Consider the following 16,540-nt stretch of genomic DNA (forward strand, 5'->3'; position numbering starts at 1 on the left):
TACATTAAATAGCGCTCCTGGTAAAAAAAGTCACAAGTGTGGAGCGGACATTTGTATAAATAAACAGTACCATAAATAAAAAAAAAATCAAAAAAAAAAAAAAAAAATCAAAAAACGATGTCTTTAAGTCATGAGATCGAGTGACCATGAGTTGTTGTTGTTGTGAAGATGGCGATGCTTTTGGTTGGAAAATATTGGTGGAAACAAACAAAAATCACTGTCTCTCCTAACGACACGTTATTTTGGAAGTACACATTCAGGATTCCGTCGTAAAATTCGCTGGCCCTTGATTTGCTGTCCCAAACAAAAAAGAAAAAACACACTCAGAAACCTGTGACCTTTCTTTCTACAGTACACAGCTTTCACCTCGCGAGTAGCTATCCTTGAAGAGATCATCCAATAAAAATCCTCGTACCGCATGGTATTTGCATAGTGATCCCCACTTCATCATGAGATGGCCATTTGTGAATATCTTGTTTTGTAAAGCCACTCCTTCTCAATGGCTGGATTTATGACCTGATTTGGAATTGCATTGGCGGAGTGCCGTTGATTTGTGGTCCATTTTTAAATCCGCGGGAGATCCACGGGGCTCAGTCCCAGGTGTGGGGTGAGGGAGGAAGTTCCGATGGGTGTGCCACCTGTGAGCTGGGAACAGACCAAACATGAAATTAGTCAAATATTCAAATGACTACCAGTACTTTGGCTGTAACTGTGTGCAGACGATCATTTTTTGTATAGACTATAGATAAAATTCTTATTTTTGTAAATCCCTGAAAGTGGCCAATCCAGCATTTGTTTCAAAAATCAAATTAAAATGTCCACATGTCTAGTTGCACTGAAAGTTTCAAAAAGGTTTCAGAATTAAGGTAAATTTTATTTATTTCTTTACTTGATTGATGCTTTACCCCGTACTCAAGAATATTTCACTTGTATGACGACGGCCAGCATTATGGTGGGAGGAAACCGGGCACAGCCCAGGGGAAACCCACGACCATCCGCAGGTTGCTGACAGACCTTCCCACGTACGGCTGGGGAGGAAGCCAGCATGAGCTGGACTCGAACTCACGGCAACTGCTTGTGATAAAGGCAGTCACAGCAAATCATCTGGTGGCAAAACAAATTAAAGCACAACAGCAGCACAGCACACAGCTTCAAAGCAAGCTTAGGGAACTTTTCTGACTGGCTTAATATGGCTTTTTTCCAGCCCAAAATGAAAAGTTAGTTCCGAGAAAAAGCAAATAATCTGACTTGACAAAATTGATGACTTTCACATAATTTTGCTCTTAACAATATATCCATTATTTTATTTGAGGATTGCACTTTCTAGAAAAGGCAAAACTTGAGCCAAATAAAAAAGAAAAATTTTTTTACAAAACTGGTCCCGACCTGACTTACTATTTTAAAATTTTAAAATGACATTCAACAGCGATGTATTTCCAGTTCAGAAAACTCTCTCCAAAAGATACAAAAGAGACTTGTCAAAACTTAGATATAGTAACACTTCAATACTGGCCAAACAGTCCCAGCTGATGTTTTATTTTAGACTAAGCTTTTTTGAGAAATACTTGCCATTTGGCTAAAATACAGCTAAATAAGGCAATAAAGTTGTGTCCCTTGGCTTTCTGATGAATCTAATGTACTACAGCTCAGACTGTCCCTTGCAGTTACAACTTTTGTCACTAAAACATCCAAGCACACGGAGCCAGCCGCCAATGCCTGAAGTAACAAATTTACTCACCAGAGGTCCTTACCTGGCAAAACTTTTGAAGGCCACGGAGTTAGGGTTAATACATAGAGGAACCCGATTGGTCTGAGGCTGCTCCACTATGAACTTGTGTAATTTTTCTGAGAAAAAAAACAAACAAACAATGAATTTGCTAAACTTCAGAGGGTAAAAGAGCTTCAGCACTGAGGGAAGAAAGATAAATTTGTTTGATTTCACTGACAGAACAAGACTGAACTCCCGTAACACTTTTACGAATTTTCTCAGTAATTAAGATGACACAATGTAACTTTTGGAGACCCTGACTCTACAAATGAACTCACAATTTAGAACAATCATAAAATAATTTGTGTGAAAAGTAACCAGAAAAAGGAAGGTATTCCCCGTTTCTTTTTTTTGTCAGAAGAAACCTGTAAATGCAAATTTGTGTGTTTTACCTTTGACCCTTTGCGTTGAGGTAAGATCACTCTCGAAGGAGTAGCTGAATGGTTGAGAGCAGGCCGGCTCAAAGTCGGAGGTATACTGTCGGCCATTTGGGGTGTTTCGACAACACTTGCACATGCAAGAATGATATCGCAATCGCCCCTCGTCTAAATATGGATGTGCGAGTGCGTCAGCAGCACTAATTCGTTTTTCCTGCAAGACACAACACTGGGCCATGTAATCTTCAAACATTTTTTGCTGTTGTCGTTAAGAGAAATAAAAGTTTAGCCTATGTTTATTTTAATTATACATGTATATATATATACTAAAGTGTCTCTGGGGAACTACGTTGAAGTCAGTACCGTTACATGTACATCCCCTGTCACCCCAATACAATTTCTTGTATGTAAATGTACATTTACAAATGTTCTTCCACAAACACTACATTTAAGAGTGCATGCAAAGGTATTCCCCTGCAAAGTCGCCTCCCTTGGCTTGGAGAACGTACTTGTCTAGGTTTAACAGGCAAGGCTGTCTTCTTGAAACGTACTTTTCACTGCTGGAGACCGTGAAATGCCTATATTGCATTAGCATTTGTAGCACCTTTGTAGAATGTATAATTACTTACAGACAGCGTTTAAAACTGTAAAAAGGTTTTGTGAGCGTGGACGTGAACAAAGTTGCAGCGCATACGAATAGAATCAGAAATACGCTGAAAAACATGGCACATTCCTGATTCTTTGCACGGATACAACAGATAAACTGATATGTATTTATATACATGTAGAGAAAATGTCAGGATATAAATAATAAATAGAATACCATAAACGTTGTTCTTATGCAAGGTTATTTCCACCTCTTACTCGAATAATATTTATGGTATTCAACCCTCACTATGCAATATCCTCTATATATTACACATATCCTCTATATATTACACATATCCTCTATATATTACACATATCCTCTATATATTACACATATCCTCTATATATTACACATATCCTCTATATATTACACATATCCTCTATATATTACACATATCCTCTATATATTACACATATCCTCTATATATTACACGTATCCTCTATATATTACACATATCCTCTATATATTACACATATCCTCTATATATTACACATATCCTCTATATATTACACATATCCTCTATATATTACACATATCCTCTATATATTACACATATCCTCTATATATTACACATATCCTCTATATATTACACATATCCTCTATATATTACACGTATCCTCTATATATTACACATATCCTCTATATATTACACATATCCTCTATATATTACACATATCCTCTATATATTACACTTGTACTTACAGGATCGAAGACTAGCATACGACAAAGTAGATGCACCGCTTCATGGGTGGCCTGCCCGGAGAGCGTGTAGAGCGCGGCGAGCGACGGGGGCTTATGAGGATGACGGAGAACGTGAGAGCGCGCGCCCTGACATGCTGTCCTCATGTCCTCCAGGTTTGGTGTGCCGAGTAGGTCTACGATGAGATCCAGCTGTAAACAAACAGAAAGGAATATTTCAATTTTAGTGTTGGCTGAAGGCAATTACAGACTTTTGTTTTTTGCATCTTTTGCAAGATGCTCAATGATCTGATTATAAGGTCAACCAGGAAACAAACTAAAGACTGAGAAAGGCATTTACATGTACAAAATTCTTGTCCACTTATTCCTTTTGTGGGTGAGTGAGTGAGTGAGTGAGTGCTTGAGGTTTAAGGTCGTACTTAGCAAGTTTTCATTCATACGACGACGAAGGAATCCTTAGAATGCATGTAATGTGCCTCCTTGCTGCAGGACAGATTTCCACCGCTCTTTCATTTAGCGCTGCCTCACTGAGACGCATTACCGAAGGCAAGTAAGCCGCCCTGCCCAAGCCATTATACTGATACAGGTCAAATAGTGTTTGCACTATCCCCTTCATGCCGAACGCCAAGCGAGGAAGCAAGCTGCAACTTCCTCTTTTAGGTGTGACTCGACCCAGGATTGACCCTGGATCTACCGCTCCCTAAGCGAACGTTCTACCAACTGTGCTAGCGAGGCCGGTATATTCCTTTTGTAGTTCAATATTGAACAATAAGAATAATAAAATATGTAGAACACGAAAAGAAACCTAGCAATGTTCTCAAAAGATTTGTCAAATCATGACAATGGCAATAGTAACGGTATGTACCAAATTTGAACACTCAAAATGGGGATCAATACTTAGATACGCCTTATGACCAAGAGTTATTGTCCCTTAGACAACATCCATATGGCGCCACTGTGTGCCTACCATGATCGCGGGCCATAACTTTAGTTCAGTATTAGTTTTTCAGAGATCTGCCTCAAAATCATGTCACAGATCCATCCAATGGCGAGCAAAATCATGACACACCCACTGCAGTAGCAAGGTAGCAAAAAAAAAATTCAGTTTATCTACATATATACATAAAAATCTATATACTACACGCTTATTATGTAGCCAAATTCCTACGCATTTAGGCATCTACTGGGAATTTCTGCACTTACTGTAATGTAACGCTGTGATGTACATTACATTTGATTCGAAAATACACAATGCCCTATTTGTGCACGGCTTCATCAAATAGCACATCCAACTTCATTATTTGTATCATTACCAGACGAAATAAAATCAAGATTTAATGCGAGGTCTTTAATCTGAATGTTATTATTCAATCTCAAGTCTGTTCTCAATATGGAGCAGTGCACACAATGGCTGACTGCAAAACCACCAATTATCTAATGCATCTTAACTAGAGTGCAGAGAACACACAAGAATCTTGTCAGAGAATGAAATTATCTGCAATCACAACGCTAGCAAAGCAGAACAGCCCAGAGATAGCCTTTGTCCCCCCAGGCGATGCAGACTGCCTGCGTTCTGCCCCATCACAGCACCTCATCTTGAGTTACCCTGCACTGAGGCAGTTGTCATGGCAACACAAGCCACACACCCAACACAGGAAACACAGGACCTGAATTAAAGCTGCGGGGGAGGGGGGGGGGGGGCGAGTCACATGACCTTGACCATCTGCCAATCAGATTGCTGCAAAGGTCAGTGCTCCATGATTGAGTTGTCACTGTGGTCAGGGTTTTATTAAAAGACGCATCACAATGGAGGAAACATCCAGAGTAGCTTCAACTCGGGGAAATGTGGCGGCTGAAGACCATTCACTGTGTTCAACACAAGCTAAACAAATTCTGATTTTAAAATTATTGTTTTGATATTAGATTCTGATGTACATGCATTGTCCTAGTTCATTAAACTGGTCGTGCCATTCTTAAGAAGGCTGCCCCCCCCCCCCCCCCCCCCCCCCCCCCAAATACAGTTCAAGTACATGTACATATTAAACAAGGTGGTTAAATTTCCAGAAATTATGTACAAAATGTAAAAACTGATCTTGCAGACTTGATAAAACCACATCTTTTTACACTGAATGGGCCCTGGTTTAACCTGAATAATGCCATTGAAAGCTGCTCATGTCTCTAAACCAATTAGTAAAAATGTTTATGTGACCCTCACTCAGACAGGTGATTGTACAACCGATTAGCAACCTGCTAACAAGTCATGAGCTCCCCGCAAAAACACAAACGCATGGACCAGAAGTCAACAGACAAGAAACGGATCTATTGACAGCAATGAAAGACAGAGAGAGAGAGACAGTGAGAGATAGCTATCTCAGCAAGAGGGAGGCAAATGAAGTGTATCTTCTGTCATGGGACAAAATCAATATGGGATTTTGCCTTTCTTAATGGACACTTGAGGGCAGAAACTTGACCGTACTATGGTACCTCTGCTAAATAATCTGATCGCTGGGTAGACCATCCCTTCAATTCGAACAGCATTCACATGCATGTTTGTCGTTTCTGACCCTTACATTATGGGCTAGGTTCAACGATATATATATATATATATATATATATATATATATATATACACATACAAATACAATAATGTGGACAAATTCTAATGTTACTTGTTGAGGTCATACCACAGGGAAAATTCAAAGATTCATGAAATGCGGCAATTAAATTGTAAATGTAATTAGAAATGCATATAACATATTTTTCACATTTAAGACATATTTGCCACAATTATCTTGTGTTTACAGTGACCTTTCATGCCAATTTTCTGTCAGTGGGGTCTACTAAGGCATTTCTGTAAATGGTTCTAAATCAGGGTGACTACAACAATCTAGGTGTTAATGAAATCTTTCCCACCACCACTACTCTTCCCCTACACAGTTGTTTTGACAGTGCATACCCCACGTCCTTGACCACTGGTTCAATGGGTTTATATCAGACAGCTGAGAGCTGATGAAGCATCTTTAAAGCCACTTTACCCCCCCCCCCCCCCCCACCAAAAAAAAATTAAGGCCAAGATGCTTATTTATCTAAGAAACATTATTTACTTATTTATTTGATTGTTGTTTTATGCCGTACTCAAGAATATTTCACGTATACGAAGACTGCCAGCATTATGGTGGGAGGAAACCTACAACCATCTGCAGGTTGCTGTCAGACCTCCCAACGTACCACCGGAGAGGAAGCCAGCATGAGCTGGACTTGAACTCACAACGACCGCATTGGTGAGAGGCTCGTGCGTCAATGCGCCGCACTGGCGTGCTAACCTCCTTGGCCACGGAGGCCCTCCAAGCAACATTAATGTACATTTCACAAATCCTTAAAGCCATAAGTAAACATCATGAATACTACATGTATAAGCTGAAAGATGGAGACTGAGCTGTGGAGAAATCTTTATTAAAACTAATTAAATAATTAACACATGCCCAAATGTTTTGCTCATCACCCAGTCTGCAGAGGGTATGCATGCACCTGCTGAGATGTCTGACGGCATGTTGGGCCTAATTTGCTGATTAAAATACTGTGGCGTAACCAGCTTCAAGAAACTTGGGCCCATATTTATTAAACATCTTAAGACTTAAACCACAAATTCAAACACGGCAATAATTCAAATGTTTTGCTCTACAATGTTTAAAATTTGTACACTGACTCTTTACTACAGGACTATCCACTAAGCACAATTTTTTTGTTCATTGCTGTTCCGAGTTTGGCCTTTTACTAAACATGCAATTTATGACTTACACATAAGTCTTGGGTTGCTTGATAAATATTGGTCCTGGGAGAGAATCTGGGTCTTAGACTATTTATTTATTTGACTATATATGTTTATATAAGAGCTGATGAAGCATCTTTAAAGCCATTTTACCCCCCAAAAATTAAGAAGGCCAAAATGCTTATTTATCGAAAAATAGAGAACAAGAAACGTTGTTTACTTATTTATCTGATTGGTGTTTTAGGCTGTACACAGGAATATTTCAGCATTATGCATTATGGAGTCTTAGTCTATCCATGTTAACACTGTTACAATTTATATTTTCACGAGATCACAAAGAATTTTTTTCTCAATCACAAAAGCACAGTCTGAGTACATTTTTATCTTTGTCTTGAAAAGAGGTTTTTCAAAGGTCTGAAACTGAACAATGACCATTAGTTGGGCAAACCTCGCCAGTTGTTTTATGACTAAAAATACATTAAAAAAACAAAAAAGACAACACGTAAACATGTGGAGATCAAGTATAGTGCATGACCGTGAGGAAGATTCCCTTGACAATAACTGGGCAACAATAGTGTGAACACCCACCTGTTGGATTGGACTTTGAGCCTGGAATAATATCCTCCGCCCCAACAGCTCTGCGAATATACAGCCCACCGACCAGATGTCCACGCCTGACCCATAATGCCGTGCTCCCATGAGGATTTCTGGTGAGCGGTAATATTGCGTAACTACTTCCTGAGTCATGTGAATCGATTCGTCCGGCTCCTCTATACGAGCCAGGCCAAAGTCGCAGATCTGAAGGAAAAGACAAACAAATAATAATAATAATAATATTGACTGTAGGTGTAGGTGTCAACATAACAAAATTCTGAACAAAGCAACAAGCCTGAATGGCTTGATCCCTCTAGTAATAAATTCTAAAAGCATGCAGTAGTGCTTTAGGCAATTGCAATCACGCAACCTATAAGAACCGAAGGTCAAGTTGGCACGCAGTAGTGCTTTTGGCAACTACAATCACACAGCCTGTGACAGCTGAAGGTCAAGCTGGCACCCAGTTGTGCTTTTTGGCAACTACAATCACACAACCTATAACAGCCGAAGGTCAAGTTGGCACGCAGTAGTGCTTTTCGCAACTACATGTACAATCACACAGCCTGTGAGAGCTGAAGGTCATGTTGGTAGTAGTGCTTTTGGCAACTAAAATCCACACAACCTATGATAGATGAAGGTCAAGTTGGCAGTAGTGCTTTTTGGCAACCAATCTACACTACCTATGACAGTTAAAGATCGAGTTGGCAACAGTGCTTTTTGGCACATGATCCCGGTAATTCCTATATCATCAGAAACTGGGGATGTTGCTGACAAGGCCAAACGACAGCTGACTAACGAGCAAATCAATTTACCCAGACTTGAACACACAGGAAATAATTAGGCTGACCAATAGCCCACAGCAATAAGCTTTGAATATCCGACCTGCTAAAAGATCAATCTCAGGCTTTTATCTTTACGGCTGGCACAACACTTGCTATTATTATGGATACATACAGGTGGTACACCATTAGCTGTATATAGATATAGATTTCATCAAGTCTAAGTCTCACATTTACTACACTGCATATTAAAAAAACATGTCTGTTCACAGCATCTCATATGTATTTTATATTTACTTCACTTGCTTAATGCCACACACATGCATTTTTCATTTACACAACAGTAAGGAGGGATGCCTGTGTTAAACCACCAGCCTCTGGTAAGCTACTGACCAACTTTCCAACAAGTACAAGTGATATACAGAAATACACACCATATCAGTGGAAGACAAGTGACCTTCAACGACTGTTAAGACTGCGCAAACAGCCACAAGAGTTCTGGGTTCAGTTGTTCAAAACTGTTTTAAGACTTAACACCAGACTTAACTTTAAGCCAAATGTTCAATTTTGCATTTAGTCCAAAAAATAATTGCATAATAGTATATTAAATATGAAGTACATCAGTTGCTCTTATACAATGACTCTGGACAACAGTATTAGCTGCCGAGTTTGGCTAAAATTTTGAATTTAAAATCTGCCTTGATACCGTTGTTAGCTAATACATTTTTGAACAACTGGGCCACTTATTGTCACCGAAGGTGTAGTGAGAGAGGAAGAGTATTATATATGCACAATGTACCTCCCTGGTTTTCTTCTTTCCATCGTCTTCGAGTGGATAATACTTTGGTGTACATGTATGTGTGTGTTCAGGTCATCTGTGTTTTGACGACGAAACTTGTAGCTTTTGTACACACTTCTTTTATATTACATGTAAACATAAGTAATGACATTTCCCTTGTTTCTAACACAGGTCCATCAGAAAATCAGAGCTCTATTAAACACTGCTGCCTTGACATTTAAACGATGCATGCAAATCTTTGTCAGGAAAATATCACAGCACATCACAATTGTCAATTTCAAGATAATGAAGGTTAGCAGCCAGGGGGTGAGAATTGGAGCTGTCATGCTGGGGACCAAACAGAACACAAGGCCGACTCTGGCTGACCTTTACTGCTTTACGGGGATGTAAACCCACACTGTAACCAATCAGGAGTGGACATGCAAATCACTCACTGACGGACAGACTGTGACACAAACATTTACATGCAATTGTTGAACCATATAAATGTCAAATGTTTTCGGTTTGGTCCCACATATACCACATGTAAATGATGCATGTGCCTGACAATTGCATGAAGGCAATATCAAAATAACTTTTGTGGACAGTAAAAATTAAACAAAATCTTTCTTTTTACCTTTAAAACACAGTTGCTATTTACAAGTAAGTTTCCAGGTTTAATGTCTCGATGAAGAACTCTGGCTGAATGTAGGTATTTTAGGCCTGAAATGGAAAAATACAAAATACATTCAAATAGACATTTCCAAAATGTCAATCATGACCACGTATTTGACCAATCACAATCAATAGTGTTGTAAGAAGGTCAAACAGATGTCCCACACACCAATTACAAATGTTCAATCTTTCTTAGGGGCCATGACGTCACAATGGGTCAATTAAAAAACTCCTTCCTGCCTTAACAAAATGGACCAAATCTATTAACTCTTTTGTTCTTTCCTTAATTACGTCACAATTATCAGCATATGTGTGCTCATAAAACACATATCAAGTAGAGATGCACTGCCATGTCACAGAAGACAACACTGTGTTCCACTGTGATTTGGGCCTCTTGCATAGCACATTCTCGAGTCTCCCACTGAATTCACCGGGAATGGAATGAAAAATAGCATTGTCACAAGAGTCGTGCGACAATAGGATATGGTGGAGTCATCCAGAATGGAGGCATTCGGTGCATTTCAAGTAATGATCAGACAGGCCCACAAAATAAGAAGAAATTCAACTTTTACAACTTCCTCAGCAGGTTGTATCCTACATAGGCAGTGCTGATCATTTTTATTGCTTGAACAATTCAAGTTGTTACACTGAGGTGCCTCTGTAACAGTATAGTTCTGTAACAGTATAGTACATCACTTGGAAGGATTTCTTTCAAATACATGTCTTAATTTTTCTATTTCTATGCAAGACAAAGCAAAGTCTGAGTAGGGGTGGGATAACCGGGAACCATTTTAAAAGAGTCCTTGCTCCAGTGTCCCTAAAAAAGGTTCTTCAGGACCTTAAAAAAAAAGGCCAACATCTAAGGCTCCCTCTTTCAATAGGGGTCAAAGGTTAGCACTGATCCAAACAATGGTCCTTTCAGAAGTACCATCTGTTGGGAGTTCTAGACACTGGGCAGTGGTCAAACTGAAGCCCATTAGTGGGGGGTGAGGGTACCCAGAGCCCAGGATAGGGTAGTGGGTCTGAGGCCTGTGGCTAAGAGAGCAAACAGCTGTCCAGGACAGGACAAAGCTGCCTGCAGCCAGTCAGAGGTCATGGAGCAAATCAAGCCAGGTCTGAAAATCCAGGCTTTTCTCCCTATGCCACTGCTGATATCAGGTTTCCATGGCTGCAGGTCACCATAGCAACCCACATGCATTACAGCAAGGGTCAAGGACATATCCCTTTTTGTCATCCTGGACACAAAAGAAGTGGCACGTAGAAACTCTCCATGGAACAATATATCCGAATTCAGAACTGATTTAGAGCCTTTCAACTTGTGTTAGAGATAACCCAGATTTTACCACAGACAGACGATTAAGTTTAAATGCCCACGAGAGTTGAAAAAGGGCATTTTCAGGAAATATGAATACTAGTACCCACAGCTAAAAAAATTGCAAAAAACTTTATGTAAGCAGGCTGCTTTTATATCATTAATCATGATTTTGAAACCCGTGGGGGCACAACAGAAGCCATTTAAAACATTTCACAGACAATGCAAAATATTTTTAAAGCGATTTCTGTTTTAAGTTTGACAGACGTTACGATGAAAACAATTGTAAAATTTTCAACAAGTAAATCTTACCTCTGAGTATTTGGTATAAGAAGACCTTGACATGGTCGGCAGTGAGCGGCTGTGGTGAGACAATGATTTTGTGAAGGTCACTCTGCATAAGTTCCGTCACCACATAGCTAGGGTCAAAGGTTAAGGTTATACTGATTTTGTCCACAAAATTAAATTTTATTTGTACTGGTGAAATTTTACACGTCACGAATACTAAACACGGTCAATAATTCAACCATAAAAGTTGTGTGTTTGATAGGAGTGAACTGTACCCTGGAACCGTGTCCGAACTGGAAATCAACTGTTGTTCAGCCTGGATGTATGTGTGTGTTGTGAAAACCTAGAAGTTGATCGATGTAACGTGAACTTCTAAAAAATTTATAAGGGAAAATAAAATAGAAGTAAATGCAATAGAGTATTTTGTTATTTGTCCACCTGGGACTGGACATGAAATATTTCCGAATCCACACTAATGTCAATTTCTTTTATTTCGGCCAGGGTTGGGAAAGCCTATAAAAACTTGATGTTTATCATGTTATTCCATTCCACATGGTACATCACATCAAAACACTGTCTTCCACCTTAATGCAAGTGATAGAAAATTGGTAAATTTCTTAGCACAGGTAAGGTACATTTTTAAAGAGATAATAATGTTAAACAACATTTATACATGTATTAAGAGCAGTATTCCTCTGATAGCATGGCTAATCTGTCCCACATCTGTTTCTTGTGGGGTGGAGAGCACCTGCAGAGCAGTACTTACAGGGAGTGGCGTGGGGGGGGGGGGGGGGGGAGGAATAAACAATCCACAAGATGGAGGCAGCAATCTGGTGTGATCAGTTACGCTTCAGCGGTTTCAACCACATCTCTCCATTCACACAGGTACAGGGACAAAGCCAAAACCCGCACCTAGCCCACATCTGAAGTGGACTGCCAAAATAATCGAGAGAATCTTTTCTTCCTCGCCTCACAGAATTATATTTGAGCTTTTAAAAGCTGGACTTTGCGACATGTTTCCCCCCCCCCCCCCTTTCTAGTATTCATTTTTTTTCTGGAATGATTTTTACATCTTATCACGAGATAAAATCATGTGCTCAGTATCAGTGAAAAAAGTTAACCTTTAACCTCAATGTCTATTTTTAATCAACTCATTAGCTACATGTACTTGAATGAATGAACGATTATGGCTTTACGCCACATGGGGAATATTTCAGCCATATCGTGTCGAGAACAAGTTGAAAACAGGAAACGCTGTTTGGTTTTCGATATGATAATGAGGACATCAAAATGTTTAAAACCAGCTGAGAACCAAAACAGTTTAAAAATTGAAAACCACTATGTTCTTAACAGTTTATCTGCAAAAATGTATATGTATATATATTCCTATCCATATATTTAATTTTATAAAAAATTTAATTTTATACTTTATCATCAAGGCCAATGGCCCTTTTTAATGTATTTCATGATATTTTATGTCAGCACTGCCAGGGATGTTATCAAATAAATCATATATAGAGCTAACTGTGTAGATTCTTTGCTGAAGAGTCAAGAAGGATATGTTTGATGCTGAGCATGACATCCAACACTCTCGGGAGCACTGCTCTCAAACACTACTTTATACATTTGAATAGCTTTGTTGTGCAACATGAACAACTTTGCAGGCATGTGTACATTAACTAAGAAAACTCCATTCGCATGCTAATGATGTGCATGTACCTCGTTCACAAATGTCAAGACTGATCAAGGTCGAATGTGTATCCACTTTCCTTCACATTTATTTCATGACTTTAAAGACAGGATTCACATATTGGTATAAAACTGATCATTAATTTGCTCATATCGCAGGTCGGCAAGTTTCATTAGTTAGTAGTTGGGTGTTCAGGTAAAAATTTAGCCCTAACATACAGCGTACATGTAGATAACAGAGGCAACAAAAAGGATACATCTCCTGGAAGAAGTCAATGTGTGGAGGCTGGAGGATGGTCCAGGGCTGATAATACCTAAAAGAAAAAAAAATAACCAAAGCAACATTGTATTACATTTGTAGTCAATGTGAAAAGTTTTAAATCACAACTGTTCACAATAGCTGATGATAGTAAACACAGAGCAGTACTGAAATACATCTGTAGTCAACATGAAAAGTGTGTCAAATTTGCTGACATCACCTAACTGGACAGTGCACCAGATTACTGATAACCCAGGATACACAGAGCAAAACTGTTCCACATTTGTAGTCAATATGGATAGTGATCAGTTTACTGATAACCCTCAAGGAAACACAGGGCAGCATACATGTGGTACCACATCTGTAGTCCATACAAATGGTGTGTAACACTGCACAGGTATTTTTCAGTCTGTGGCACATTTGATTCATTTATTTATTCGATTGGTGTTCTACGCCATACTCAAGAATATTTCACTTATACGACGACGGACAGCATTATGGTGGGAGGAAAATGGGCAGAGCCCGGGGGAAACCCATGACCATCCTCAGGTTGCTGACAGACCTTCCCACGTACTGTGGCACAGCTGAACTGTCCTACATGTATACTACCAACCCCAACAAAACCATGAACGTGTTCGCACCTGGTACTGAACTAACATTTTGGGTTTCCCTCTGCTTGAAACACAAGCATTTTGCATGACCTTCCTGCAAAACTTCCTTTGCACAGACAGTAAGATAGACAATATATATACATGCATGTATGAACAGATGGTAATGGCGATATTGCAGACAGACTGACATAACAAAAAACATCACTTTCAAGAGGCTCCCTCGGGTGGTGCTGAACTGCACAATGCCTCAGACAAGCCTAGTGATTTTCCTCTGGATACCAGAATCACACGTAAATATGGATATATTCAGGTTGCTGCTCTTTATAATTACATGAACAGCAACGATAAAACATGCATTATGATTATCTGCTGTCTGACCTTGACTACACTAGGGGGCAAACACATTTATGTAACTTCAATAAGCTTCATTCAAAGGTAGCCCACCAGGTAAATAGAGTACTCACTTGTTACAGCCAGGGTCCCCAAGCCAGTTCACAATTACATGCAACTATGCGTTATTCTCAAATCCCTCCTTTGTGTATATTTTTATGACAGTAGTCCATAATTAAATACCAATATGTTTGTAAATTATTAACCATTTTTGCAACAAAAAAAAAAAGAACACTACCCTACATGCCCTAAAATTTAGCATTTTTAGAGCCAATAAATATCACAATATTATTATTTTCACGCAGAATATTATCTCATGTTCCATGCAAACATTAACACACCTTTCTAAAATCAATAGAAGTCTCAGAATCAGGAATAATTAGTGAGTTAGTCATGGACGAAATTTATGGTCATCTCCACAGGATGTAAATACCTGGGTGATTACAAAAAACAAACAGATGAACGGAATCTTATTTTTTGTAATAACCTACATTGCTGTACCATGTCAAATCTACAACCCCCAAAAATACATTAAACTGTATTAGGCAAGAAACTGACAATTAATAAGTATTTGTTTAAGCATTTGTGATTTTTGACCCAAAGAGTTCAGGTGAAACAAAGAATCAATAACGAGTGGCCCAAAACCCGTTTGACTGTGATATATCTCTGCTGTCTCTGGCGATGGCAATCAGACAGACTTCCTTTATATTTGTGAGGATATAACACAGTGCCTCAAGGTAGGTCGTCTGATCAGACCACAAAGTTCACGTGACATGCGACCGTCGAGCTGACGACCAGAATACTGCGGGAAATCTGACAGATTCATAGAAAAATGTTCCTGCCTAGCACATTCGGAATTATAATTCACAGATCAAAAGGCAGTTTTCAATTCTGTCCCAAGGAATTCTTGCGGTTTTTGATATTTGACTGTCACATCAGTTCCTGAAGTGATGCTCTTTGAGCTACAGGGATTTCTTTCTTTGGGGAAGGGGTGGGGGCTTTTCTTTTAAATCTCTGAGCTATGTAAATCACTATGGCAAGCTTTTTAATGAATCATCAACAAAAAGTGTCACATTGGCAATAATTTCAGAAATGCTGTGCTTTTGAATACTAAACTGTACACCCCATTGAGTCTATCACCCAACACACATTAACTGCCAGTCAAGTGTTTAGCCAAATTGTCACTAAATGTCACCCGGTCTGTTGGTGGGTGAAATTTAACTGGCCCCCATAACACAGTTGGTAGAGCATCCGTTTCGGAGCAGTCAATCCTAGGTCGAGTCACACCTAAGACCTTAAACGAGGAAGTTGTAACTTCCTCACTTGGACCTTCAGCATGAAGGGGGATAGTGCAACGACTGGTTGACCTTATCAGTATAATGCCTCGGGCGGGGCGGCTTACTTCCCTTTGTTAAGTCATCTCAGTGAAGCAGCTCGGTGAAAATCCATTCTGCAACAAGGAGGCATACTACATGCACCCTAAGTATTCCTTCGTCGTCATATGAAAAAATTGTTAAGTAAGACGTTAAACCCCATGCATTCACTCGCTCCGGTAAAATTTTTAATGTGGGCCAGCCAGTAAATGAGGGGCCTGCTTGAGTACAACACAACGCTGACTTTTTGCAGGAATTTGCGCTTTTTTTTTTTATTTGGGCCTCACATGATTGAAGGAATGATTGTAGCTCCTAGTCACTAATACCTCAGCCATATCGTGTTTGGGATCGCACGAATGAACGATTCGATCACTTACATTGTCATTTTTGAAATGACACAGCATTTTCAGTTCCCGGTAGACTCGTTTCGATGACATCAGGTTCTGGAAGACATTGGGCATCTTCTTCAGGCTACCCTCTTCCCATCCGTGGATCCGTCACCGACCTGTCATACAAGAACACAAAATTTT

General features: G+C 39.4%; 1 protein-coding gene across 1 annotated transcript in view; it reads right to left on the reverse strand.

The window, feature by feature from the left end:
* Window positions 1-165: 165 nt before the first annotated feature.
* LOC135476670 (serine/threonine-protein kinase NLK-like) overlaps window positions 166-16,540 on the reverse strand; it is a 37,247-nt gene continuing 20,872 nt past the window's right edge. The window contains 11 exon segments of the mRNA XM_064756773.1: window positions 166-645; window positions 1,752-1,845; window positions 2,161-2,359; window positions 3,497-3,685; window positions 7,851-8,060; window positions 10,051-10,136; window positions 11,713-11,819; window positions 13,635-13,672; window positions 13,674-13,691; window positions 16,388-16,484; window positions 16,486-16,515. Of these exon segments, the coding sequence (XP_064612843.1) occupies window positions 591-645; window positions 1,752-1,845; window positions 2,161-2,359; window positions 3,497-3,685; window positions 7,851-8,060; window positions 10,051-10,136; window positions 11,713-11,819; window positions 13,635-13,672; window positions 13,674-13,691; window positions 16,388-16,484; window positions 16,486-16,515 (1,123 nt within the window). The 3' untranslated portion in view covers window positions 166-590.

Source organism: Liolophura sinensis, chromosome 10 (genome assembly GCF_032854445.1).
Source record: "Liolophura sinensis isolate JHLJ2023 chromosome 10, CUHK_Ljap_v2, whole genome shotgun sequence".
Classification (NCBI taxonomy): Eukaryota; Metazoa; Mollusca; class Polyplacophora; order Chitonida; family Chitonidae; genus Liolophura; species Liolophura sinensis.